This window comes from Colletotrichum scovillei, assembly GCF_011075155.1.
Source record: "Colletotrichum scovillei strain TJNH1 chromosome Unknown Contig00007, whole genome shotgun sequence".
Taxonomy (NCBI): Eukaryota; Fungi; Ascomycota; class Sordariomycetes; order Glomerellales; family Glomerellaceae; genus Colletotrichum; species Colletotrichum scovillei.
Genome location: NW_023336265.1, coordinates 2,957,588 through 2,985,474, shown reverse-complemented (window position 1 = coordinate 2,985,474; position 27,887 = coordinate 2,957,588). Strand labels below are relative to the sequence as shown.

General features: G+C 53.5%; 7 protein-coding genes across 7 annotated transcripts; 4 read left to right on the top strand and 3 right to left on the bottom strand.

Annotated features, from left to right (window-relative positions):
- Nucleotides 1–4,747: 4,747 nt before the first annotated feature.
- On the top strand, nt 4,748–6,423 carry HER10_EVM0012481 (mannitol dehydrogenase domain-containing protein). The gene has a single exon (XM_035481875.1). It carries the CDS (start codon nt 5,031–5,033, stop codon nt 6,216–6,218), a length of 1,188 nt encoding a protein of 395 aa, XP_035331932.1. The 5' UTR covers nt 4,748–5,030; the 3' UTR covers nt 6,219–6,423.
- Nucleotides 6,424–6,881: 458 nt separating this feature from the next.
- HER10_EVM0000078 (coatomer WD associated region) lies at nt 6,882–10,317 on the top strand. Its single transcript, XM_035469873.1, has 5 exons — nt 6,882–7,237; nt 7,381–8,350; nt 8,400–8,815; nt 8,864–9,027; nt 9,078–10,317. The coding sequence occupies exons 1-5, from the start codon at nt 7,220–7,222 to the stop codon at nt 10,096–10,098; spliced, it is 2,589 nt and encodes an 862-aa protein (XP_035331120.1). The 5' UTR covers nt 6,882–7,219; the 3' UTR covers nt 10,099–10,317.
- Nucleotides 10,318–10,355: 38 nt separating this feature from the next.
- HER10_EVM0008141 (uncharacterized protein) lies at nt 10,356–12,307 on the bottom strand. Its single transcript, XM_035477673.1, has one exon. The coding sequence runs from the start codon at nt 12,156–12,158 to the stop codon at nt 10,524–10,526; it is 1,635 nt and encodes a 544-aa protein (XP_035331645.1). The 5' UTR covers nt 12,159–12,307; the 3' UTR covers nt 10,356–10,523.
- A 556-nt stretch (nt 12,308–12,863) lies between these two features.
- Nucleotides 12,864–13,925, top strand: HER10_EVM0011306 (short-chain dehydrogenase; the record flags this gene model as incomplete). Its single annotated transcript, XM_035480741.1, has 3 exons — nt 12,864–13,409; nt 13,466–13,688; nt 13,750–13,925. The coding sequence occupies 3 exons, from the start codon at nt 12,864–12,866 to the stop codon at nt 13,923–13,925; spliced, it is 945 nt and encodes a 314-aa protein (XP_035331842.1).
- Nucleotides 13,926–15,247: 1,322 nt separating this feature from the next.
- On the top strand, nt 15,248–15,874 carry HER10_EVM0006518 (infection structure specific protein; the record flags this gene model as incomplete). The annotated part of the gene is made up of 1 exon (XM_035476101.1): nt 15,248–15,874. The coding sequence occupies one exon, from the start codon at nt 15,248–15,250 to the stop codon at nt 15,872–15,874; it is 627 nt and encodes a 208-aa protein (XP_035331538.1).
- Nucleotides 15,875–16,047: 173 nt separating this feature from the next.
- Nucleotides 16,048–17,556, bottom strand: HER10_EVM0002308 (glycosyl hydrolase family 28; the record flags this gene model as incomplete). Its single annotated transcript, XM_035472025.1, has 4 exons — nt 16,048–16,230; nt 16,291–16,823; nt 16,878–17,002; nt 17,060–17,556. 4 exons carry the CDS (start codon nt 17,554–17,556, stop codon nt 16,048–16,050), a joined length of 1,338 nt encoding a protein of 445 aa, XP_035331270.1.
- A 1,254-nt stretch (nt 17,557–18,810) lies between these two features.
- On the bottom strand, nt 18,811–26,638 carry HER10_EVM0004783 (uncharacterized protein; the record flags this gene model as incomplete). The annotated part of the gene is made up of 3 exons (XM_035474416.1): nt 18,811–20,069; nt 20,125–26,301; nt 26,371–26,638. 3 exons carry the CDS (start codon nt 26,636–26,638, stop codon nt 18,811–18,813), a joined length of 7,704 nt encoding a protein of 2,567 aa, XP_035331434.1.
- Between the last annotated feature and the right edge of the window lie 1,249 nt (nt 26,639–27,887).

The window sequence follows — 27,887 nt, the reverse complement described above, 5'->3', positions numbered from 1 at the left end:
GCGTATGAAAGGTGATATGGGCGCCTCGGCCGCCAGACGCTCGCTGCCCTGTGGTATTGAGATGGTTCGCTTTCCACAGTACACAGCCACTAGAGGACTGCTAGGGCCAAGCTACCTTTAGCTGTTCAACATTGCTGAGAAGATGAACATTGTGCTTCGAGCATCATCTGAAAAGAGAGCGTAAATTAAGTGCAGCCTGACCCATGTCGCTCGTTTGGTGGAGTGTATCACCACCGCATCGAAAGCTGTTGGGCGCTCCTGTGGCTGGTCTCGCCGGGAAGTCAAAGTCTGTAACGTTGACAGGCAAGTTTGCATAGTGTCGCGGGTGCAGAGAGGAGGACTGGCATCCTGTTGGAGGAGCACATGTACCAGTATTGTGGAGGGAATGCCGGGATCTTGTGTGTTCGGTACACAGCATCGGATGTGGTGGTTGCTCAGCCGGACGCACCCTGCAACGCGATGAAAGGATGCTTCCTATCTGTACAGTCAGCCGAAGGGACGATGATTAAGATCTATGGCAACTTCATGTGATCCCTCTGATTAGGGCAAAGGCGAGGGTCGCAACACTCTTGTCTGGCGGCTTGCGATCCCGAAGGCATGGGAAACATGGTCGGTAACAGTGGGCACCAGGCCGGCGGAGAGACGGAATCAGCGAGAGTTTGAGACGGGCGTGGGCGGGGGATTTCGGGCCAGAGCTGCGCCAGATATCGCAGACCGCAAACGGAAGTACCGGAAGTGCCGTGGTTTCCTTGGGCGAGACGGATAAGCGTCTCCACAGATAAGAGACCCACCGTTTGAGAGGATAAAGGGAAGGAACAAGGAGTGGATGGCAAGAGCCAAGTAAGTACCTTCTTCAGGTACCCTACTCAAGGTACAAAGGGAAGAAGGAGGTATCGAGGGATGTACCTCAGACTCTCGAACCTCAAGGAAGGAGCAGTTATAATATTTGTCGATGATTCGCCGATTCGCTCCTCCACTCGAGTGGGCAAGTGCCATCTCCATACGGGACCCAATGTCGTCCGTCTTCTGTTCTTTCCCGAGTCCAGACACAGAGGTAACTTCATAGTTGCGCCATTGAGGAGAAGGAATACTGGGGGCAGAGCCGTTTTCTTTGGAGACCAGAAACGGAGACGACCCCCACCAGAAACACAATGCTGGGCCCAGGTGGAGGTAGCTTCTGCCTGACACAACGTGGAGAAGTACATGTTCCAGCAGATTCCGGATGTCTCTCGCCTCTACATGATGGACCCTCCCAAGCAACCCAAGGTTCAAACAGCCACAACCGCAAGACATCATCGTGAAGTTCATTCAACACACACGCAACGTGCTCCAGTTTGGTGACACAACATGAGCATAACCACATTCGACTATCGGGGCTCAACTCGGCCTAATCCACTCGACTATCCATATCGACTGCCAATCTCGAGTGGTTCATCCAGGCATCACCAAGAGTCATCGCATACCTACCACACAGGCAGGGGAGGGAAGTAAGCGAGAAGCGACGGGCAATCGAAGCTGAGCCCTTGCGGCCCAGCTTTCTCCTGTTGACGAATCATCCTCACCAAGGTCAACAACTTCAGACTCGCGTTCGGGATCGCAGGCAGAATCTCATTTCCCAAATGTCCCGCCTGCGTCTTGTCTTGATGTCCTTTTTCGCTCAAGAGGTTGCAGCCTTCCTGCAGGTGTTCGTCGGCAACTGTGGGCTGTGGAGGTCTCCAACAGCCTGAGGAGTACACGGGGACACGAGGAGAGAGCAAAGAGGTTACCTAGCGCCCCCGCCGTGCCGCATTCTCTTTCTAAACCTTGGGCTCAAGCATCGCCGGTTCTGGTTCTGCAAAATGCACCATCCATCACCGTCCTTACAATATGAACTGGTCCAATCATCACGACGGGGCTACCTTCACGAGGCGGACCGTATTGGCCGACGAAGCCCCATATCTTCGGGCCAAAAGCAGTCGAGGCATACCAACGCCGCCTGAGGCCCGGAATTCCCACTTCTTGTCGTCTTATCGCTCTCGGATTCTCCAGCCATGACTGGTCCTGATGAGCTGCCTCCTTCTGGCACCCACAGCCTCCGGCCTGCAAACCACAAAACCCAACAAAGTTGCCGCCACCGTACAAAGGTCACTACAAACACGCTGGCCATGTCTCCGAATCTCCGCTGCACTTGGCCCTCTTGGTCACCGTCGGCGTCAACAAAGCGAGAAATTGCGGATCCCAATCGCCTGGGCGCGGCGACGACAAACCCCAAAGTGGCGCCATGTCGACAGCTCCACGAATCGCAGTCTCGCGTTTGTGGCCTGCATCCTATGCAAGGGTCTCCTAGGCGGACAGGCCTGACGAGGAAGAACAGCCGCCGCCGTAATTTATCCCTCAAGCTCCAGATTCCACGGTAATCCGTCCCGTTTCATGGCTGAGTCTGAGTTCGCACATTTCGCCAGCACAAGCCGCAGGGCAGGCACGCCAAAAGGACAGAAGGAGGGGCACTCGTTAGAACGTATCAGTGGACTGTACTCCGTACACAGGCCATCAATGATCAAGCCCACCGAGGATGGGCCCCGGATGCCGCCTTCTGATTCGACCACTGATCCATATCCAACTCTCACGATCGCAGCAATGCCGCCTTCATCTAACTCTCTGACGAGTCTCCGGTTGATTATCGGACGTGGCATTGCATAGCGCTGAGCCAACTTACTTGCGCCGAGTGGCAGGCTGGCCCTTTCATCTGCCACGAATCCTGCGAACGCACTCTAACAACCCTATGCATTCTCCAATTTCCACGGTTCCTCGGCCCTCTCGGCGGGCCGTTGGACCATTCATCGTGAGGCGGCGCGGCGAAATTCAGGAACAGGCCACGGAGGCACCAGCCCCTGGCAAAACGTAGTGCGACTTGTCGGTAGCAGGTTACTGATCCACGATTTCGATTTGCGATCCGAGATGCTACGATAAGGGAAGAAATGCCTCTTCTAACCTACTCCGTACCCCTCCTTGGCAACCCTTTCGGATGCTGGATACACCACTATTGTTGCTCCTCGATACACCTGCCGCATCGGCAAAGTCCACGCGCAATATTCGATGCCCATAGCTATTGCCAACGGCAACACCCATTCTCTTCATATCACATTAGATCGTTGCCGCGGCCAGCCACATGTCCCGAGTCGACTACCATGCTGTTGACAATTCAGGGCTCCTGCGGTTCCAGACCGGACGGAACCGGCATGGAAATCCATCCATTTGCCCACGTACCCGTCCATCCACCACTACCACTAAAGAGATGGAGGGATTCTGGGGGTTCGGTTCCGTACAGCGGGCGTACGGTATTCTCCGTGGATAGGCAACAGTACCTAGTATTCAGGATCAGCCAGCATCAATGTCTCGGCTACCCTATTTCGAAGCGATACAACGAATGCTAAAGCACCAGAACACCAGGGCATCAAAAAAGCCTCATTATGTGTGATTCCTGCAGACATACACACTCAGCACCACAAACAGGCCTAGGCACACCTGTACCTTGAACTTCCCAGCACATGTGATGCTGGTGAAGGGCCACGGATGACCGTTTTGGGCCTTACTGCGTATCTCAGGTACTCACTCGCCTCTCCGAGCTGCCATCAACTGTCACTCTACCGTGCTTTTCAGATTCAGTGGATCTTCCTATTCTAAAGTTGTCTGACGGGCATGAGAGCCGATAACTTCCCACCAGCCAGAAGCGAAGATAGCAGAAAAGAATTTTAGGAGTAACTCTAGAGACAAGGCATGTGCTAATACAAAATGATTCCTCACATGCGATGGAGACACAGTCATCAGGCCGGCATGGCTGACACCGAGATGTCTCTGCCGTCTATTTGCAAACCAACAGGTATTAAGCGAACAGTCAACAATGGCAGAGGGATAAAGGCTGCCGACAAAGAGCTCATGATGATTGGCGAAGGATGCAAACTACGGACATCCTTTCTCCCCCTTGATTTTCCTGTGCCTCAAGGCTCAAGGCCTATCCCCCATTCATCCACAATCGGCATCCATTCCAAGTCCAACCCAGCCTGGCGGAGGGGCAGCGAGTCTGCAACCCCTCCATGGACCACACTCCGTACCCTCGTCCCCTCTCAGCAGTTGCATCACTTTGGACTGCGCCCATTGTTACTTTCTCCATAGTGTTCCCTCTGACGGCACGCCCCCCTCTGCAATCACCCCTCAGTGGGGACGTTAGGCTGTACTCCGTACTTGTTGACGAAATGCTGCATGTTCGTTGGCTCAAAGGGCGGTAGCCAAAGAGCTAAGGCGGCGCCGACTCTGTTTCAATGAAGCGGAGCCTTGCGGACAAGGTGACGGGATGGACTCAAGAAAGCTGGCCTGTCTATTTGCCGCAAGGCCAGAAAATACTGGGGATGATGGCATGGCTGGGGTTGAAGGGGGATGCGGTGTTATGTCATTGCTCTGGGGGGCAGTCCTTGACCATTGACACAGACACTCTGAGGTCTTTTGGTGGGAGCCCGCCCAGATGTACCTAGTACTCCGGGTACGTGATGATCTCAGTGCGGGAAAAAGGAGTACATGAACAATACGTACCTGCCCTCCCGGCCCCCGATGTACCTTTACGTGCGATGAACCGTCCAGAAGTACCTGAGGTAACCTTTCCTCATCCTTACGTCCCGTCATGGACGACGTATTGCATGGGTCCCCCTCCACTCCTTCATGCTTTCCCCTTCCAGCCGATGCCCCCACTGTAATGAGCCTTTCACACGTCAAGGCCATCCCATGGTGCCTTCCCAGACACACTCGCCGTCCATTACATCGTCGTGGTCCTTCTCGTGAAGGCGACACGCTCAGATTATAAAGACAACCTGTTCCCCCCTTTGATCACAAGTTTTCCTTTTCACCATTCCATTCAATATCCCACTCACATACTCGATCTTGACCGACCTTGATAAACCAAAACATTTCCAGGCTTAAACAGTCGCCTTTTATTCTATCAAACCACATCCAATAACCCCCCACCCTTTCATTATCCACACCTTACACACACGCCCAACATGTCAACACAACAATTCACTAAGAAGGCCGTCCACTTCGGCGCCGGCAACATCGGCCGTGGATTCGTTGCCTGCTTTCTCCACAACTCCGGCTACGAGGTCGTCTTCGCCGACGTCGCCGATGCTCTCATTGACAAGCTGAACGAGACCCCTTCATACCGGGTTATCGAGGTCGGCGCCGAGGGTACCAACGAGAACACCATCACAAACTACCGCGCCATCAACTCAAGAACACACGAGGCAGAGCTGGTCGAAGAGATTGCCACAGCTGACGTCGTCACGTGTTCCGTCGGCCCGAACATCCTCAAGTTTATTGCCCCTGTCATCGCCAAGGGTATTGACAAGCGTCCCAGCGACCTGGCGCCCATCTCTGTCATTGCCTGCGAGAACGCCATTGGCGCCACCGACACCCTTGCTGAGCACATCAAGGACCCTCGCAACACTGCCGCCCACCGCTTGGAGGATCACCACGAGCGTGCTCGCTACGCCAACTCCGCCATCGACCGCATCGTTCCTGCTCAGGACCCCAATGCTGGTCTCGATGTCACTCTCGAGAAGTTCTACGAGTGGGTTGTCGAACGTACACCCTTCGAAGAGATCCCCAGTATTGATGGTATCAACTGGGTCGATGAGCTCGCTCCTTTCATTGAGCGCAAGCTTTACACCGTCAACACTGGCCACGCCACTGCTGCCTACCACGGTTACAACCGCGGTAAGCGCACCGTCTACGATGCGCTTCAGGACAAGGCCATCATGGCTGAAGTTCGCAAGGCTCTTGAGGAGACCAGCAACCTGATCATCAGCAAGCACGGCATCGACGAGAAGGCTCAGCGTGAATATGCTGCCAAGATCATTCGCCGCATCGGCAACCCCCATTTGGAGGATGCTGTTGAGCGTGTCGGACGCGCGCCTCTTCGCAAGTTGAGCCGCAAGGAGCGCTTCGTCGGCCCCGCGGCTGAGCTTGCCGAGAAGGGTGAGGACTGCACTGCTCTGCTCCGCGCAGCTGAGATGGCCTTCCGCTTCCAGGATGTGGAGGGTGATGATGAGAGCAAGGAGCTTTCCAAGCTCATGTCTGAGAATTCTCCCGAGGAGGCTGTCACCAAAATTTGTGGCATCCAATCTTCTGAGAAGATTCACCCCATGTTGGCCGCCGTCGTCCGCAAGGTCCAGGCCGACAGTGAGGAATGACTCACCGGAAAGCTTTGACGTGTAACGATTAACGGCTAATTAACGGGCATGATTTTTCGGAGTTTAGCATATATCACTGGGACAAGCATGGAGTTTGAGGATATCACGGCAGCGCAAATTTCAGCGCTATTTCTGAGGAAATCCGAGCTACATGGCAGGATCAAGATTCATAAATCTGAGCTACAAATTCAAACACTTTACAAAATTGACAGAATCGTCTACCTCGCGAATCGTGAATGATGACCCCGAAAGAAACTTGTGAAGACGGCCTAGGCGTTGAAGAGTGTGCATGTGACAAGAGACAATACAACTAAGATACTCTCATGGATCTTACATGTGATAATTGTGTATCAAGGTCAATGGAGCTCAGCAGACTTTGTTTGAATCCAAAATGTTAAAGACGCGTGGAAACTCCCATATGAAAAAGAGCCGTCGCAAATTCTTACCAGTTGCCTTCTGAGGGCATTCAGAAACGAGGTTTCTACTGTAGTACAGGCCGTGGAAGTGAGTGGCTGGTGTGCTGCCACCTACCTGGTGACTGAGATGTGGCTGATGGTGTGGGTGTGGCTTTGGCCGGCAGATAAGATAAGCGATGCAATTGAAGGGCACCTCAGTTTACGTGGCTCAAAAGTCTATGCCTTAGGCAAAAGCCACATCATTCAGGCACCAATCAGCTCCTGAACCTGGCGACGGTAGGGACACATCTGTTGAAGCTCGAAATACCGACTTGGCCAAAATTGCGCCTGCCAAAGCTCTGGAAGCCATCAATTCCCACGACACAAGCTGACGAGGCTCCCCGACTCTTTCCTCCGCGACCGGCTTCCAGCGGCCTCTGCTAATCCTCTCTCCTTTTCTCGAATTAGTCGGACAGCCACGTATGATTCCCCTTTAGGTGTTCTATCCAGCGCAGGAACCACTCTTCCCCCACTTCGTTTCTCGAGGACACCATCACCTTTCCTTCAACTTTCTCCCTTGCTGGTATTCACGCATAGGTCGTCAACATGAAGGTCGACGTGAAGGTACGAACCAGACCGAATGGAATTCCTAAGCTCTGCGCATTGATCGAGCAAGAGCTATTGAGTTAGCCAGAGCTGCAGCTGCATAGCTCTCGCCAGCCTGTCGTCCCCTGAATAGCTCTGGGTAGCTGACTTATTCTTTCCAGCGACAATTGTTCGCCCGCAGCGAGCGGGTGAAGGGCATCGACTTCCACCCTCAAGAGCCATGGATTCTTACGACTTTGTACAGCGGCCATGTCTACATCTGGTCATACGAGACTCAGCAGATCGTCAAGACCTTTGAGCTCACCGATGTCCCTGTCCGAGCCGGCCGGTTCGTCGCAAGAAAGAACTGGATTGTCTGCGGTTCCGATGACTTTCAGATTCGTGTATACAACTACAACACCTCAGAGAAGATCACCTCCTTCGAGGCCCATCCCGATTACATTCGCGCCATCGCCATCCACCCGACACAACCTTTCGTGCTGACCGCCTCCGATGACATGACGATTAAGCTTTGGGACTGGGAGAAGGGCTGGAAGTGCGTCCAAGTCTTTGAGGGCCACGGCCATTACGTTATGGGCCTCGCCATCAACCCCAAGGATACCAACACCTTTGCTTCCGCATCCCTTGACCGTACTGTCAAGATCTGGAGTCTCGGCTCGGCGACGCCCAACTTCACTCTCGAGGCCCACGAGGCCAAGGGTGTCAACCACGTCGACTACTACCCTCACTCTGACAAGCCCTATCTTCTGACGACATCCGACGATCGCACCGTCAAGGTCTGGGATTACACCACCAAATCTCTGATCGCCACCCTCGAGGGCCACACGAACAACGTCTCTTTCGCATGCTACCACCCCGAGCTGCCAGTCATCATTTCCGGTTCCGAAGACGGCACCATCAGGATATGGCACGCAAATACATATCGATTCGAGCAGTCTCTCAACTATGGCCTGGAGCGCGCATGGTGCGTTTCCTACCAGAAGGGCAAGCAGGGCGTAGCTGTTGGTTTCGACGATGGTGCTGTCGTTGTGAAGCTGGGTCGTGAGGAGCCAGCCGTGTCAATGGACGCGTCAGGAAAGCTTGTTTGGGCCCGCCACAACGAAGTTGTCTCTGCCATTATCAAGGGTGGAGGTATGTTGCGTCTAGTCTAGAATCTCAGACCTTTTGCTAACACTGCTAGATGCCTCGATCAAGGACAACGAGCCCATTTCCCTTCCCGTCAAGGAGCTCGGTACCTGCGAAGTGTACCCCTCGACTCTTGTACACAACCCGAATGGTCGATTTGTCGCAGTCTGCGGAGATGGAGAATACATCATCTACACGGCTCTGGCTTGGCGTAACAAGGCCTTTGGCTCTGCGCTGGACTTCGTCTGGGCATCCAAGGAGAACACCAACGACTTCGCCATCCGAGAGTCTGCAACCAGCGTCAAGGTGTACAAGAACTTTGTTGAGAAGGCTGGCGGCCTCGATGTCGGTTTCCAGGCTGAAGGCTTGACTGGAGGTGTCCTTCTCGGTGTCAAGGGCCAAGGGGGTATCTCATTCTTTGACTGGCAGACCGGTGGTCTAGTCAGACGCATTGAGGTCGAGCCTAGAGAGGTTGGTTTCTTGCTGCGCTGCTTCGGGTCCATGTGCTAACTTGAACAGGTGTACTGGTCTGATAGCGGCGAATTGGTCGCCCTCGCATGCGAAGACACCTTCTACGTCTTGCGTTTCTCGCGCGAAGCCTATGTCGAGGGTGTCCAAACCAACCAGATTGACGAAGATGGCGTCGAGGCCGCCTTTGAGGTGATCACGGACATCAACGAGAGGTAAGCTGTCTGTCTACGCCTCAAACAACTAGATGCTAATGCTCAAGTAGTGTTCGCACCGGAGAGTGGGTTGGAGATTGCTTCCTCTACACCAATAGCACCAACCGGTTGAACTACCTTGTGGGCGACCAGACTTACACGGTATCGCACTTCGACCAGTCCATGTACATCTTGGGTTATATTCAGCGTGATTCAAGAATCTACCTGGCTGATAAGGACGTCGGTGTCACCTCCTTCTCCTTGTCCTTGCCGGTGCTCGAGTACCAGACTCTGGTTCTTCGTGACGATATGGAGACTGCACAAGAACTCTTGCACACGATTCCTGCAGACCAACTCAACAAGATCGCACGATTTTTGGAGGGGCAGGGCCACAAGGAGCTTGCGCTGGAGGTTGCTACCGATCCCGAACACAAGTTTGACCTCGCTCTCGGACTGGGTCAGTTGGATACTGCTCTCGAGTTAGCGAGAGAGGCAGATGTTGAGCACAAGTGGAAGACAGTCGGAGACGCTGCCCTTGCCGGATGGCAGGTGGCCGTGGCGCAAGAGTGCTTTACACATGCGAAGGACCTTGGCTCATTGCTCCTTCTCTACTCTTCCACATCCGACCGCAGTGGCCTGTCAAAACTCTCCGACCAAGCGCAAGAGGCCGGCGCTCACAACGTGGCATTCAGCTGCAAGTGGCTGCTGGGCGACGTTGCTGGCTGCGTGGAGATTCTTACCAAGACTGGACGGTTAGCGGAGGCTGTCTTGTTCTCGCAAACATACAAGCCCAGTCTGACGGCAGATGTCGTCAAGGAGTGGAAGGAAAGCCTCGAAAAGGGCAAGAAGGGCCGCGTCGCCAAGATGGTCGGTGCTCCGGTAGAAGACGAAGACCTGTTCCCCGAGTGGGACGAGTGGCTTCAACTCGAGAAGCAGGGTGGCGCCGCGCCTCAAGTCGCCGAGGTCACGAAGGTCAACGGAACAGACGCGACTGAGGAGGCCGAGGAGGCCGAGGAGGAGGCAGAAGAGGCAGAAGAGGCCGATGAGGACGCCGACGAGGAGATGGCCGAGGCGGAAGAGGATGAGGAGTAGGTAGCCCGTGTGCTCGGTATCTCAAAACGCAATTTGATTAGGGACGGTGCGGGGATCGTAAAAGGCCTAGATGTCGAATGGCCCTGCCTCGACGGGCGTTGACGGTAATGATCATGCCTTGCAAATAAATGGAAGATGTTTTTTGTGTCATGACGTTACGGTCTCGCCAGTAGATCCGTATGTAAAAGTATATTATAACATGAAGCCTCTGAAGTAATGATGTTCCAGTAGCCGTGGTTCGAAGTATGTGGTCTAGAGCATATCTCACACCCGCTGACGTGAATGATTGTTTCCGAAAATATCGCCCATGTCGTTCACAGTAACAAACTCAAACCTCTTGACATCCATAGCCTTTTGTCGAAGGGCATGACAGTTAAGTCCTCACAACATCGAATCCGCCACACACGAAACCACGATGCTCAAGCTCAATAAACCAAGTTCACCTCCCCTTCTGAAGCCGTTCTTAATGCCCAATCTTCAACACGATCGAGACCCCAGATACAAGTAAACAAGTGCCTCGCAAACTCATCAACATCCGCCGCGGCCGCATTATGAAGCAACCCATCGCTATCGAGCGAAGGCACAAAGAGATTCCGATCACCGCAGCCGTTGGCATCGTCGTCCTCGCTGCACTCCGCCCCCGGGCGGTCGGCAGCAGCACCAACCCTGGTGCCGGTACCACCTCTGCCTCGCCCGGCCCTGGCCCCCTTCCCGGACGTCTCTCGACACAGCGCCGCCCACCGCGGAGCCGAGGGCGCGTCCCAGAGGCCCGCACGGGCGGTGAAGAGGGCGCCGCCTGAGCACTCGCCCCATTTCCCCTTGAGGGCATTGTACACGCCCAGAGTGCAGACGACGATGATCCAGGTGCGGCGGACAGATTCGGAGAGGACCCAGAGGTTCCAGGTCCAGAGGTCGCGGTTGAAGACTTCTTCTTTTGGGTGGTTGGGTTTGTCGCCGTTATTGTTTCTGCCTGGTCTGGCAGCGTTGGCGGCGTTGGTGTTTGCTGTGACTTGGTCTGCTAGGTCCGAGTCCCTTTGTGCTTGGCATTGCCATGTTGAAGGGGGACATTGGCTCCTGTAGAGAGTATCGGCGTCTCTTTGGGCGGATTCCCATAGTTGTTTTGACCAGAGATCTAGGGTAGGCAGGTGTTCTTCGGCGGCGGCGCGTAGGCTTACCGAGCCGTCGAAGAGGCGGATGATGGTGTAGACGTAGAGCGCATGTACGCGAGCTAGATGATCTCTCGTCTCGAGTAATGGAACGGACATGGAGTCATTGCCCTCTACCGCGGGCTGACTTGCCAGCAGGGCCGTGACGCGTTCATCCAAGATTCGATGGACAAACGCCTCATTCAAAGACGTCTTGTGGAAGTACACCGACGCCGCGGCAAAAGCGTCCTGGACGCATGATGGGAAGTGATTACCCTCGGTGTAAAGACTGCGGTGGATAAAGGGGTTGTGACCGTCCATCACCCACCGCCGGACCCAGGCCTGCAAACCGCGGGTGAAGTTGGTCAGGACGGAGACGGGGTAGGCGTCGCGCGGGGGCGCGGGCCAGTGGTCTATCCTCCATGTTTGGGGGGCGAGGAACCACTGGCTTCCTGCGAGGGAGGCAGCTACGGAGGATTTGAGGCGAGGGTAGTCTGGTTTGGTGATGTAAGGTTCATGGTGTAGCTGCTGCTGCTGCGGAAATGTTGCGGGCTTTGGTGGCGGGAGGGAGAAGGCTGATACTGCTGAGAGAGAGAGGTTTGGGGTGGTGAACTCTAGGTCTGACCAGGGCATGCTCCAGATGCCGTTTGTCAGAGGGGATGCGTCGAAGAGGAGCGTATCTGGCACCGTTGCCGGAATGGAGTGCTGCTGCTGTAGCGATACCGGGGACGGTGCCGGTGGGTCAGAGAACGGCAGCGGCTTGAAGGTCTCGGGCCGCCGGCGTCGTTTTGTGACGGGGTAGTGGCAGTCCACGTCGCGGTCGTCGCAGCGGGAACATGATGGTAGGCCTTTATCGCAGCGGCGTTTGGATTCTGTGCATGCTATGCATGCCTTTTGCTTGGAGAGGCGAGTCATCTCTCGATACTTGCTTCTTTGGGTCGACAATGGCGGAGTGAATGAGGCTTCCCCCGAGTTACATCAGATGAGGTGCTCAGCTGTCAAACTGTGTCTTGGATTGTATTAAGCCGTGTTTGTCATCATAACGATCTCGCAACAGATCCGAGACTATGATTGCTGAAGCAGAAACCGGGCAGAAGAACCTATGAGTTGAGAGGATGACGGCATTTGTCAGCGCTAACAGCCAAGGCGCGGGCTCGGGACGCCGTAAGCAATGTACGGAGTGGGGCCACCGCGCAGCGCCGGTGCGGGTTTTGCGGGTTTTCAGCGGAAGACTTGCGGGAAACTTGCGGGAATTCTGTGCGGGTGGTTTGCGGACTCGGCTTCCCGGCTGCAGCGATTGGGCATGTCGGATTTGAACGGATTTTAGCCATCGAAAGGTTTTTGGATGGCTAATATGATGACAAACTATGGATCTACAACAACGTTGAGCGATTGATCACGTCTTTTGCTCATTGAATCGGTAAGAATGAAGGGCTAGTGTTTTGTGTTACCAAGAGCACTAGCAAACGATATAAAGCTGCAATGATTCTACCAAATGAAGTATCCCTTAGATATTGAAACCAGATCATCAGCTTCTTCATTCTTGATATCGCATCAAATTCAATAACACCTTAAACCCCTTCCAGATACACCCAAGAGACCTCTCAAACCACTTTCAACATGGATAGCGATATTGGCGCCGCCGCTTTCGCAGCACTGACTTCCACCTCCATCTACGAGACCGGAATGACCTTCACAAAGAAGGAGCACAAAGAGACCTACCCAACCATCTTTCCTTCCCGCCCAGAGCTCTCCCAGGCCGGACGAACAGTCCTCATCACCGGTGGCTCAGCTGGCATCGGCTTCGCCATCGCCAAAGGCTTCGCGCAGGCCCATGCCAAGCGCATCATTATCCTCGGGCGCCGCCAGAACCTCGTCGATGAGGCAGTCTCGGAGCTCAAGAAGGAGTTTCCCCAGGTGCAGTTCGACGGATACTCTAGCGATGTAGACGACCTCGCAGACGTGGAGAAGCTCTGGAAGGGCTTCGAGGAGGACAGCACCGTCATTGATGTCCTTGTTCTCAATGCCGCCAAGATTTCGGAACATGGGCCCATCTTGTCTCTTGGGAGAGATGAGGTCTGGAGCTCCTTCACTATGAACGTCCGCTCACTCTTGGATCTCTCTGAGAGGTTCTATAAACAGAAGAATGGCGAGGGTCGCCAGAAGGTATGCAAGCTCAATGCAGTGTGTGACGGAAGCCAGAACTAACAAGATGGCTGCAGTTCCTCGTCAACGTGTCTACGGAAGCTAGTCACAACTTCACCAAATCGGGACCTTGGCCTGCTTACAGCGCGAGCAAGAACGCAGGAACGATGCTGATCCAGATGATTGCCAAGGACACCCCTCCCGAGAAGATGCAGGTTCTCAACTTCCACCCGGGTGTGGTACATACCTCGGCTTTCAAGAACGCTGGGATTCCCGAGGACGTCTATCCGTTTGATCATGGTATGTGTAATCCGAGATCAAAGAAATTGGTGTGCACCTGCTAATCATGCCTGGCTTCTAGTTGACTTGGCTGGAAATTTCGCCGTCTGGGCCGCATCTGAGGAGGCCCGCTTCTTGCATGGCCGCTTTGTCTGGGCCAAGTGGGATATTGATGAGCTCAAGAGCGGCGTGATTGGGGAGAAGATCAAGAACAACGATCACTACCTAAAGGTCGGCGTCGTTGGGCTCCAGGAATAAGATTTCCTTTCGAGTTCGTGGTCACGACAGGGCAACAATAGAGATTCGGAGAGAGACTACACTAAATTTTGTTCAATCTTCAAGTTATACTATCGCTTGCTATGCTCCCCAGAAGTTTGCAATGCCATTCGGAAACAGCCTCATCTAGCTTGAGTCCACGTGCGCACCGGCAAGATTGAAGGAGTCGCGATGAACGCCACGAAGCCCCGAGGACTACCAGGCAGTTGGCATTGTGGGAAAGCTTCAATTACCGAGAAACAATTGGCGTAAGGCTGGAACATTGCGTGAATATAGTGACGGGAAACCTGTGTTCTCCAATAGTGATCCTTCTCGCTGCATCGAGTCACATCCACGGGCCACGAACCCGTAGCTACTCGGCTAACGAGGATAGAGGCTCTCACCAACCCAACTAAAGAACTCCGCAAGTCCAACTCCTGTGACGGATCACTGACCTGCACAACGAGACACAGTTCGACCATTAATTGTCTTTCAAATTTCTCTTGCCTGCCAGTGTAAAGCAATCAGAGGTTTGCGATTGGTCTGAAATGCGTTTTAGGTCCCAAGTGACAGTAGTGAGATTCATTTAGAAAAGCATCATGACTAACCACAGTGAGCCTGTTTGCCAGTAAGCCTCCTTTTTGAGAAACCAGAGGCGGGTATTACCGATCTCGTTTCTTGGATCCCCATCCAGGCTTCTTGAGTAGTGTGCAACAGCCTAAAATAGCTCTAGGCAAAACATCCTCTAGCACTAGCTTCGCCATCTCCCCTGATTTGGCCATCTTAGTGCCTTACATCGAAACGAAACTAGAGCCATATTGAACAAGTCTTCTCTAGCCAACCGTTTCTACGAATAAGCTGCAACTCATCCTCCTTTAGTATTTTGGGTTAGCTGAAGGGCTTGTTGGCATTTCATGAGCCATGGCTAAGATCCTCTCAAAAGCCAGGATGACGCCGTCAGTCATCGGCATGCCGCTTTGACAGCACCCAGCTCACTTCTCATGAAGCTTGTCTTCCCCATGATTGATCTTTCTAGACGTTTGTGCACACTAGGGAGAGAGCACGGCCATGGACGGTGGCAGCGGATTGAAGCCAGGAATCCTTATTTTCATGCTTGAGATTAAGCTACACCAAAGCAGTGTCCAGGGGCATGCGATCCGTCTTCATTCATTCTCATATTTAATGAGATGAAAGCCGCACTTCCGATGACCCGACGTCTTCATCAACTTCAATCCGTTCTTCTAACAACATAACCTGTTCATTGACAATCATTTGTATATCTCATCTCACAGTCTTTACCAGATCTCACACTCACTTCCCTCAACATGTACACCAAGACCGCCTTGATCGCCGCCCTGGCTGGCTCAGCGACTGCCGTCTTCGACGTCAGACCGGACCGCATCCGTCGCGATGTCGTTCCCCGTCAGACTGAGCTCTCAGCCGACCCATGCCTCAATGCCCTAGGCACAGTCTACGCCAACGCACCCACTCCTCCTCCCAAGATTCTCTCCTATGAGATGACTGCTCCTCCGCAAACCAACCCTTGCAGCATCACCGTCCCTGCGGAGCTGAGCGCCGAGTACTCGAGCTACACCTCGGAGCTTCTGAGCTGGGTCGACGCCAACTCGGCCTCGATCGCGTCGGCAGTGTCCGTTTGCTCCACTCTTTCCGAGTTTGAGACCGAGATCCCGCTCTGCACGGCGGAACCCGGCAGTGGTGCTACGGAATCTGGCTCTTCTGCACCAAAGACCACGGCTGCTGGCGGCGATTATCCCAAGTCTACCGGCGAGACAAAGACTGGAGCTGCTGCTGGCACGGGTGCCGGTGTTAGTGCGACAAGTGGCCGTAACAACCCAACGCAGGTTCCCGTCAATGCCGGAACCCGCCAGACCGGCGTGATTGCAGCCGCTGCCGTTGCCGCTGGTTTTGTGGGCGTTGCCGCGTTTTTGTGAGAGGGTTATGGAAATACTTGCAACACGGCAGGAAAGACAAGGCATGAACTTCAGAGGTTGTCAAAATTGTATACGTGAAATTTAATTTTATACAAGAATCTAAGCCGTCCCCATCTCGTCTCCTGATGTCTAGCACTACATGTACTCAGAGACGAATGTAAGCGGATCATTAATCAACCCTTGAAGGGCCTGACGTCCCATGGAGTGGCTACAGCCAGGGCAGTTGTGCACTTAGCCGCCAAGGCAGCCTTACCCTCATCACTGGTGGCCGAAACGCAGGGCGTGCCAATGTCTCCCTTGATACCGTCGCAGAGAATGACGGGGTCACCACCGCACGGGGTAGTGATGTTGAAGTTCTTGAACTGAATGTTGTCGCAGACGGCGTTCGGGTTGGTGGAGCAAGTCAGCTTGGCGACAGCACGGCCATACTTGCCGCTCGAGTATCCAGAGAAGTTCTCAAATAGAATGTTGCTGATGTTCATCTGGGAGGGGTACGCAGCGCAGGTGGTGGCGTTGATGTTGAAGTAGCACGAGTCAATGAAGGCCGTGTACTCGTTGTTCGCCTGCCAGAAGTTGCGGAAGGTGACGTTGTCGATGAAGCCGTAGCCGATGTTGGGGCCGGCCCAGGTCTTGAGGCGGGCGCCGTGCTGGCCGTTGAGCATCCAGACGTTCTCGATGACGACGTCCTTGACGAAGCTCTTCTCGCCAGCGTACTGGCCAAGAGATCCGATGGACTGTCCATGGGTGCCGTTGCAGTACATGGTGTCGACGTGGACGTTGGTGGCGTTGGACTTGGGGGAGAAGCAGTCGTCACCAATGTTCACCCAGGCGCGCTTGACGCGGACATCCTCAACGTTCAGAGAGTCGAAGAAGTCGGTGTTCTTGGGCTCGGCAGTGTGGTTGTTGGTCTCGGCGGTAACAATGACGTCCGTGAAGGAGATGTCCTTGGCTAATATTCTGTTAGCGCTGGCCATCTGGCAGTAACAATGGTGGCACTACTTACAAGTCACGATGAAGGTAGTCCAGCAAGGAGAGTCCTTGAAGTGGATGCCCTCAATGGACAATCCGGTCGCGTTCTCCGCATAGAACAGGATAGGCCGGAGGTAAGCGTTTGTGGGGTCCAGGATCCTGAAAGTTTGTTAGAGATAAGCTTAAAAGCAAGTCAAGGATCTGTCGAAAGCTTACTCAAGACCGGCAAACTCGTTCCACCATCTCTGACCGTTACCGTTCAAAACACCCTGGCCATATAGCTTGACGTCCTTGCCTCCCCACTTCCAGAACATGATGGAGTTCTGGAACGGGTGGTGGAAGGCATTGGCCTGCCAGTACGGGGTGTCGTTGGTGAACTTGATCTCACCCTCCCAGTGAACGTGGATATCATTGAGCCACGTCAGATCGAGCGGCTTTCCAATGATGAATGTCTGGTTGGCGGGGAGGTGCAGAGTGCCACCGTTGTTGGCCAGCTTCAGACCCTCAACAAACTCGTCAGAGACGTCATCCAGATCGTTCTCCGAGGCACGCAAAGTGTAGGTGTTACGGCAGCCCCTGGAGCGCTTCTGGTAAGGGTGCTTAACGCGAAACTCGTCCACGTTGCGAGGGACGCCGGCCGGAATCAACTCGGCCGAGTAGGCAAGGGCGCTGCTGGCAGCCGCCAGGACGGCGAAGATGGAAGAGACTCTCATGGCTACGTGTGGGATTGAGTGGTGAGATGGAAACACACACACGAGGTTGAGTAGGATTGCCAAGTGAGTTGCCAAGTAAGGAGGCTGCTCGGGGGAGGTGATCAGCCATCCAGAAGAACTCCCAGAGCGCGAGCGTCTTCATATACTCGTTCCGCTTGGCAATGGACCTGCATCGCCAAGTCACATTTCTTTCCCAATTGCTCTACACCCCAAGTGATCATCATGGCTACCAACAGCTCTTCGGCTATGAAAATATTCGACGTCTCTCCAAAGTCGGGGTAACATGGCAGGGGAAAAATAAGCAGCTAGTTGGGGCGATAGCAAGCTAGTCTCGCTACGCCCAGCCATCTGGAAATAACCAGGACGCAATGCGCGAAGGAGAAACAACACAACCCATTCCACCTATCAAGCCTTCGTTTCTCCTCTCGTTCAGCGTCCTGGTACTCCCGCATCAGTCCACCCGCGTAATCAGCAGACCGCCGCACCGGGTCTCTCGCCGGCCTCGCAGTAGCCCCAGACTCTCCAGGCTCCCCCAGCCGTGCGCCCATGGGGTTTTGACGGGTTGACCAGCCTCGAACCCCATCGCGACGAGGGGGAGAAGTTGGGGAAGATGCGGGTCAACGAGCTTTAGCTGAGGTGGATTCGGAGATTGTGCAGGTTGCCTGCATGTCGGTTTCCAGGGTCGACTGCGCCGTCTGATCTACGCGAGCAACTGATTGATGGAATTTCTAGACCGTGGTCAACGGAGAAAACTAGCCAACAATCGGATGGATTCGACTTGCGTCGTTAGTCGAGATTCCCCCGCACAAAGCCGCAATCTCCCCCAGTGATCCATCTCTTTGTTGGAAATTTTGCTCCCCTTGTCAGTTCCCCCCCGCGTCGTGATGTGGATGGAGGATTGTGGAGGAACTGTGGAGGGTTAGCCAAGAAAGGACTCCTGTCCGTGGTCCCAACGCCCCAAAGCTTCAGTCAATTTGGTCGATGTCTTGCCCACTTGGCCACTTGGCATTTCCTTTTGCCAAGAAACATTATGTCTTGATTTCCGGAGGTAATTGCCGAACTGAGCGCCAAGGCTTCAATCATGACCACACACCGTCTCTTCAAGCGTCGTCCAGCGATGTTGATCTCAATGATCACAGCTTGCGAGAATATCATCCCCGGAGTTGTATGGAATTGGAACTCAAAGTGGGCAGAGATCATTTATTCTGTATCAAGCAAAACCTCTATCGTCCTACAGCAAGACCTCGGTCCTAGTCACAACTCTTCGAGTGCCAGATTCGCGTTGGTGGCATCAGTCAGGACCTCGACCAAGGCAACGATACCATCCGCAATACTTTCCGCCACCGACAGATCCAAGATGGTGTCGTCATACATGACCTTCAATATGTGACGATCACCTAGCGACTTGGACATCTCGACGACCAGCGCGTATGGCTGGTACATGCGCACCTTCGACTTCGCCATAACAAGCCATCGGTAGCGGCCATTCGGATCATTCTTGGCTGCCGGCTCAAACGGTTGAGAGAGGAACAAGATTCGGTTACCGTGTGTCTCGCGAGATAGATCAGCGACGCCGTAAATATCGTCAAGGCCGACAAGGCCGTTCTCAGTTACATCCCAAAAGTCGTCTTGTAACTTCGCGAGGAAGTCGTGCACCAACTCCTTCGGACCAACGGGCGTTCGGAATGGCAAGAAGTTGGCCAGTGTTCCGTTGATGGACTGAGGATCCGGCAGCGCTACGTTGCGGCCGCTCAGCAAATAGTCAAAGCGGACATCCGTAGCCTCGGTTGCTGCAGCAAGCCAGAGGGAAAACGCTCCTTGAAAGACGATGCTCGGAGTGACTCCAAGGCGAGAAGCTGCTTGGTCGATGTCTGTCGTCACAATCTCTCTTCGTAAGCTGGCAGTGATCTTTGGCGATGGGGCCTTAGCAAGATCTCGGCCATGCAGCTGCTGATTGAAAGGCCCTAGCCCATCCATCTTTGCTTTCCAGTACCCAAGGCTAGCTGTCTTGTCTTCCGCAAAGACATGCTGAGAGAAGTCGCGGAACTCCACTGGTGGCGGTATGATTTCGCCCCGAAGAATGGCGCCAAAGTGGTCATCGAACACACGAAGCAAAGTGCCGTCGTAAACCGCGTGATCCATCTTGATGACGAGATCCCAAGATGCATCGCTATGGGTTATGGCAGCATATTTGATGAAGGGACGACCAAACTCAAAACGAGTCTGCCAAAACTCTTCAATGAAGCTCGAAGACTCTGACTCGGAGTCCAAGGTCACCTTGGTAACATTTAGCTCGGAGCCATGAAGTACAACTCCGACCCAGCCAGCTTCGGGTGTATCAATCCAAGTCGTCCGCAGAATTTCGTTGAGTTCAGTGAGTCGAGTCGTTGCTTCAATCCACGTATCCGGATCAACGTCCGCCGTCATACGTCGGACAGTCTGCAGCGCCCACATTTGCGACTCTCGGCTGCCCTGTTTGAGAAACTCGGCTTGACCGGGAGGGCATGGGTACACTGGAAGAGTTGTCAGCTGGCTTTCTGACTGGAAATTGTGCAAGAGGAAACCTACCATGATCAACATCTGTATCCCATGCTATCCCAACTTCCTGGGCAGCTACCTTGATTGACGGAGGGATCTCGAAGGAGCGCTCGACCACCTCACCGCGTGCTTCTATCTTGCGCAGAGTGGAAGCCATATCCTTCAACTTGGGGGTCTTGAGGATATCAAGCACCGTCAGCGAGTAGCCTACTCGTCGCAACTGGCCCGTGAGGCTGATGGCGGAAATCGAATCACCCCCAAGCGTAAAGAAGTTCGCTTCACGCCCGATACCACTCTGAGGGATGCTGAAGATTTCAGCCCAGATGAGCTCCAGGATCCCTTCTGATGGTGTCTCGACTGGGACAACTTGGTGATTTTCGCCAGGAGTCTCTAGCACAGACTGCGCCAGGTACTCCCGGTCGAGCTCGTTGGCTAGCACTTTGAGTGCCTTGCGGTCGACTTTGCGCGAGGGAAGCTTGGGGAAAGCGTTCATTGGAACAACGAACTTCGGAACCATGTAGGTCGCCAGTGAACTAAGATTCTCGCGCAGTTCAGCAAGAGAGCCTCGGAAAGTTGACGGATCTTGAACACCAGTTGGGCCAACAGCTGCAGAAGCTTCGTCAAAGATGCAGAATGCGATAAGATGAGCCTTGCCTTGGATGGTCGCGGCCAATGCCACTGTATCCTTGACCAGTCCGGAACGGCGGATTGAGTTTTCGACCTCTCCAAGTTCGATGCGATGGCCATGGACCTTGACCTGGTTGTCCTTTCTTCCGAGACACTCGATCTCACCCTCGGGAAGCCAGCGCGCTAGATCTCCTGTACGATAGATGCGCGCACCAAGGGAGTCGCTATCGACGTACGCGGCCTCTGTCAAGTCCAGCTTGTTCAAGTAGCCGTCGGTCACTTGTGGCCCTGCGATGCACAGCTCGCCAACAGCGCCGTACGGCACCAAAGTCTCACCATCTGGGCTAAGGATGAAAGCCATGACGGTTGAGAAAGGAGCTCCAATGTTGCCAATACGATGAGTGGTAACACCTGATGACGCCTCGATGCTCTTGGTCGTCACCACCATGGATGTCTCTGTCGGACCGTAAACGTTCAAGATTTTGCAGTGAGGGCTCCAAACCTCAACAACATCTGGTGTCAGAGGTTCACCACCCACGATCAGAGTCTCGAAGCCTGGCACATCTTCTGGACTGAAGAGCTTCGCGACCGTTGGCGTGATGATTGCCTGCCTAACATCCATCCGGTTGATGCACCCAGCAATGTCGGAAAGTAAAGTTTCGGTCGGCGCCATACAGAGTGTTCCACCAGTGCTGAGAGTGTTGAAGAAGTCTTGAACCGATGCGTCGAAGACGTAGTTGGCGAACTGCAGAGTCCGCCAGGTGCCCTCAAATCGGCCTTCCACTTGTGCCATGCTGGTGACTGCAGCCGCGGCCGCTCGGTGAGGTACCATGACGCCCTTGGGCATGCCAGTGCTGCCAGATGTGTAGATCATGTAAGCAAGATTGTCGGGTGTCGTGCGTGTTATCGGCGCAATGTTGGCATCGGATCCATCGCTCGAGACGGTGCTAAGCGTTTCGTGACTTGGCATGGCCAGTGACTCAATGCCGTAGAGTTGCTTGACGTAGGCTCCGAATTCAGCATGCTGCGGATGGACCACGAGGAGCTTGGCTTTTGTGTCGGAAACCACAAAGCCGTTCCTTTCGTTCGGATTATCTGGACTCAGAGGGACATACGCTCCTCCCGCCTTCATGACGCCTAGAATGGCAACCATCATGTCGACTGACTTCTCAAGCATCAGAGGCACCAGGTGTCCGGTAGAGACGCCATGAGCAATGAGAGTGTGAGCGAATCGATTCGAAAGCTTGTCCAGCAATGCATACGACACGATCTCTTTCCCGTCAAAGTCAATGGCAATAGTGTCCGGAGTGCTGGTTGCGACCCTCTCGAATGCACTATGAAGAAGTTCTGCCTCAGGGACTCGAAGACCTGTGCGGTTGGAGAGCGTGTTGGAGACATAGTCAGTCTCTGCGTAATCCATGACTGAGACCGACGCGAGCTTCATGTCTGGTTGACTCAGCAAGACATTGATGATGTGAACAAACGAGTCTTTGATGAAGTGAAGCCTGCGAGGTTCCATGGTACTGGCCAAACGAATGACGGTTGTAGCAGTCGCTTCCTCTACTTCAAGAACAGTGGTATCAGAACCAGACGCCCATTGAGGTCGACGACCATGTACACGGAAGACTTCTTCGGCGTTTTGCTTAGAAGCACCCCCCGCATCGCTCTGGCTGACGAGAATGTTGACGAGTGTGTCAAAGGCCTGGCTGGGAAGATTTCCAGCACGCAGGGCGCCAACAACGCCAAGTTGTGAATGTCTGAGGAGCTGCGCGAATCCTGACAAAGTCCCCTTCAAGTAATCTCTGATGGTGGAGTCGGGATCTGCTTTGATGCGTTGTGGCACCGAGGTCATGGTCGGACCGTCGATCTCATTTATGTCAACTACGGGAACCTCCCTTCCAGAGACGGTAGTTGCAAATGTGACATCGTCGCTCCTTAGGTGGTGGGAAAGCAAGATAGCCCAGGCACCATAGACGACTGCACCAAGCGTGGAACCGAGCTGTCGAGATCGCTGGCTGACGCTGAAACCAAGTTCAACTTCAACCTTGCTGGTCTCCTCGCCTGGGGAGTGATTTAGCTTCGTGGTCTGCGCTCCCTCGAGATATTCAGACCAGAATCTCTGGCTGGTAGCGCTGTCTTGGGAGTGCAAATGCCTGACAAAGTTGCTAAAGGCTGGCCGAACTGTAGCGGATTTACCCAGATAGTTTGTTGCCACATCTTCATAAAGGAACTTGTGAGACCAGTAGTCGAAGAGTGAGTGATGCATTGTGACCACCAGGACGTGGCCAGAAAGTACTGTGGCATCCCATAGAGGGGCATCCAAGTCCCACTGGCGAGACTTGACCTTCATAGTGAAGGACTCCAGTAGTTCCGAAGACTCGTGCCAAGGAAGTGAGAGATCATCGCGGATAATCTGTAGGAAGGATCGTTTGTGTGGAAGAAATACCGTCCGAAGGATGTCCCGAGAACGAAACACTTTGTCAAAACTGGCTCTCAACTTCTGAAGGTCGACCGCAGCAACGTCCCAAGCCCGTGAGTAAGTATACGGGTCGGATGGCGTGTTCAAAGTTGACAACATAGTCTCCTGGAATGGTGTGGCAGGATAAGCGTCAACGATGTTGACGTCACGTTGTAAGTCGGAAGCAAGACCCGGGTCGGCAATGAGGACGAATGGTTCGGGCTTTTCGTCGGTCTCGGCACTGAATACCTGTGACTGAGCTGCCACGATTTGAAGGGATGCTCCCTCAAGGAGCTCACTCAGCTCGACCGAGAAGCCAGCTTTGCGCAGCTTAGAGACAGCTTTGATAGCTTCAATGGATGATCCACCCAAGTCTGTAAATGAGTGCGATCGTCTGATGACTGATTGCTCGATGTTCAGAACCCTTGACCAAGCCGATGCGATAGCAGCCTCTGCCTTGTTGGAAGCGCCGTCAACCACGTCGTCGTCGCCGTCGCCAATATCCATGAGCCTAGCAAACCCGGAGGCCCCTAGCTTTTCGGCTGAGTTGCGAAGGAAGGGATAATCAATCTTCCCATTGGCATTCTTTGGAATCTTCTCAACAGGAAACCAGATGCTGGGCACCATGTAGGCAGGCAAGCTCTGGTGTAAGAGCTCCCTGGCAGAAACCACCGAGCTCCTAAAGGTGGTGTCGCCTGAAAGAACCAGAGCTGAAGCCAGGGCTTTGCGATCATCATTCAAACTGATGCCAAGAGTGCCGGATGCGGCAATGGCATCGACAGAGCGCAATAGCCGATCAATTTCTGAGGGATCAACCTTCTGGCCATTGATCTTGACTTGCATATCAGCCCGCCCCAAGATCTCAATCTGACCATCAGCAAGTCGACGGGCTTTATCGCCAGTTCGATAGAGCCTGCCGGTACCAAATGGGTTGTCGACAAAGGAGCGCGCTGTGAGCGCTGTCTCGTTGTGGTAGCCTTCAGCGAGCTGTGGACCAGCTAGACAAAGCTCGCCCGCAATAAGGAGAGGCGCAAGTTGATCTTCATCTTGACCTAGAACAAACGCATCTGTAGTATCGGTCGGAGAGCCAACTAAGCGGTGGTTGAAAGTCCCTCCAAGTGACAGTTGCAGCTCTTTTCCAAAGTTGAGCTGGGTACACTCGCTAAGCCCATAGGTATTCCTCAGACGTAGGCCCTTCTGCGCTGACCAGATCTCAACAAGATCTCGCGAGATCTGCTCACCAACCAAGGTGATTTGCTTGAGACTAGGCACCTCATCAGGCTGCAAAAGCGACAGAGCGGATGGAGTGATACCAAGGGAGTCAACTGAGAACCTGTGGATGATACCGGCAAGGTCACTATTCAGAGATTCCTGACTAGCAAGGACCAAAGTGGCTCCATGGATAAGCGTTCCCAAGATGGTACGCTGAGCAGCGCTGAAGCTAGGGTTGTAGAATAGAAGCCACCGTTCAAGACCGTTCAGAGACTGATAGGCTATGCCGCTCGTAGCCGCACGATGTGTGAGAACGGCACCCTTGGGCTTGCCTGTGCTTCCAGAGGTGTAAATCACGTAGCAATGGTCTTCCGGGTGGATGTCGATGCTAAGATTACCCAGCTCATAAGGTGGAGAAGCTGCTAGATTGTCTCCTGGAGAAGAGAGAGTGTGCTCAATATCTAAGGTGTTGGAGAGCATATTGACAAATCGATGGCCAGCTAAGACAGTGGCAGGTCTGAGATCCTCTACGATGTGTTCGAGGCGGCTGGAGGGAGTGTTGGGATCCAGAATGGTGTAGGCCGCCCCGGATTTGAGCACGGCCAGGACTGCGATGACAAGCTCCACAGACCTCTCGGCAAGAATGGGTACGAAGGATCCCTTTTCCAGCTTGAGTCTTCTCGCGAGCAAATTGGCTTGGCTATTGAGCTCGAGAAATGTGACAGGTGCCCTGCCTTCCGACTCAACTGCGATTCTCTGAGGGAAGGCAGCGGCGGTCTTTTCAAACAGATGAGGTATAGTCGTAGGCTCGGCAGTGCGTGTTGACAGGGACTGCGACATGATGAACCGTTGCTCATCTTCAGATATAAGATCAGAGGCTAACAGCTTGCATTCGCCTGCATTCTTCAACTTGGACGCGGCACTGACGATGCCAGCGACGAAGTGCTGCAGGACAACCTCAACCTCTTCAAGAGGAATGTAGGACTTGCACTTAAGAGTGAGTCTCAACACCTCGCTGTCGCTGATGCATAGAACGACGGGGAATTTCCGAAGCCCGGGAGCAATGCATGGCGTATTCGTCGTTTGACTATAACTGACAGCGGTTTCGACTAAACCGAGGCTTGGGGCGTGACGCTGGATCTCCTCGAGTCCTACAAAGGCATGGCGACCAGCTTGACTGTGATAGCCGTCGAGAGTCTTGGAGGATTCACCGATATTCAAGCCCCCATCGCTGTCGACATGGAAGCGGACAGGATATGTTTGATCAACACATCCAACGCAGTTATTTGAGCCGATGAAACTCTCGTCCCGGCGAACCGTACCGAAAGTGACATCGGCAGAGCCGGTATGAGTGCTTATCACATATGCCCAAACGACCTCGAAGAATGTCTGACGCCAAGAGCCCAGGCCGTGGTGAGCTTCAAGATCATTGAGTTGCGTTAAATCCGGTCCACTGATAACAGCACTGACACCATGTCTACCTCTGGCGGTAGTTTGAGTGTATTCATCAGAGTGAACACTGAATACGGATCGGGGGACGAGGCCGGACAGGGCTTCAGTCCAAAAAGCCTTCGAAGCTCCAATATTCTGTCTTTGATGGTGGAGATATCGTATATATGTGGCAAATCCTGCAGTCTCGAGGCTGGGTAGCCCATGGACTTGAAGAGCGTAGTCGAGCTTGATCATGTGCAAAGACGTTGTATCGATCAGAGCACGATGAAAGTGAAGTACCAGGCTGATAGCATCTCGCCGGCGAGTGCTCTTAACAGTCACATAAGCTGGAGTCTGATTGTCTTCATCCGGGTTCTTGTCAGGATGGTCCCATCGGATGCCCTCGACCCTGCGGAGAACTACGACTTGCGGTTGGCCTGAGTCGGTATCGTTCGTGATGTAGGATCTCAGGCAGATATCTGATGAAAAGCAGAGTTAGTTAACACTGAGCTGGTAGTCGGAAGGATGTCAAGAGATATGGGACTTACGGTGTGAGGCTAGAGAGTTCCAAGCATTGAAGATGTTCTCGAGACCAAAGGAAGATGGCTTCCCAGCAAAAAGTTCAACTTCCGCCCATTGGACATCTTCAGTGAGAATTCCCTGCTGAATCTCTGTTGCAGGAAACCTAACTTCAACCTCTGAAAAGGCTAAAGAGCTTTCCTTACCGTAAAGCTTGTCGTGAATGCCGAAAGCAAGGTCGTCAGCACTAGGGAGGAAGAAGTCCTCGTGCTTCTCGATATGGCGGATTAACTGCATTGTAGCAGTCAAAAACTTAAGGGAACGAAAGGTCCAAGAGGGTGAAAAGTGTAGATACGGAGATTGGAAATGCTGCAGTACGGACGCAAAAGATTGATTGTGCTTTTCTAGAATATTGTCTATCACCATTACGAGCAAAAGACTTAGCTTATAAGTAAAAACAAGTGAATCAATGTTAATCGGGAGCGTTCCAACCAACCGCTCGCTGCCCTTCCGCGAGTCCTGCCTCCGATGGGTTTTCTCCTCAGCGACAGCATGGGAGTTCCACAAGCATACAGCTCAAGTTCACTACATCATCATCAACCCATAGGTACTAAGTACACGCGTGGAAGCGATTTTGGGCTTTGCATGTCACAACCTGCAGCAAGTTTCATCCAGGCTAGCCCAAGCATCGCCACATCGTCCGACTTCCGTTTGGAAAACAGATCTCGTCAGTTTTCCAGATGATTGCGAATATAGAGACAAAAGTTGCCTCAAAGATCCAGCAGCTGGACGGAAAAGATCTCGAGTCGCATTTTGGCTCCTTGTGGTAAAGATATGGCGTGCTCCCTTCGACCCGCGTCCCCAACGCGGACGCCAACTTTACGACCTTGTCTCGAATCGGGCCATACGCCGACATGGATGCGTTTACGAGTCGAAATATCGGAATTAATGACCCGTCTGAAACTCCGTAATCCTTCTGACCAGGGTTGTGCAGCTTTGTAGATGTGTCACCGAGACACCATCATCGCGTGATAGATTACCCAGACTTTGTAAGACGCATATCGTGGCCCTCAAGCGTCTAGACAGCTTGAGATTCCACCTCGAGTCAGTCTTTGCGGAGCTTCAGCTGATTTCTTTCCGATGAGGCCGATTCAACTTCCGTGTCCTTACTCGGCGTAGAACATGATAAGTTCCAACAAGGGGCCAAACTTGTCTGCTGTGACAGCACTTTCGTTGCTGCATCAAGAGTCACCTTCGGCGTGGAGGTGGTTGGAAAATGGCTCATTGGAACGTCGAGGAGAGACATTCTCGGCCTCATCGCCGGTCTGGATATGTCTTCTTTCATCCAGGTTCAGTTACAAGGAGATTTCTGAAGGCAATCGGAGTGTAAACCATTAATTACTGATGCACAAAACGGCGGGAACACCGAGACCCGCTGGTTTCAGCCGTCCCCCTCAAGCTATGAAAGACAATAACATGAGGAAGACCATGCGCGGACGATACTCAGATTGATCCTACGAGTCATATCCCGTCACACAATATCCTA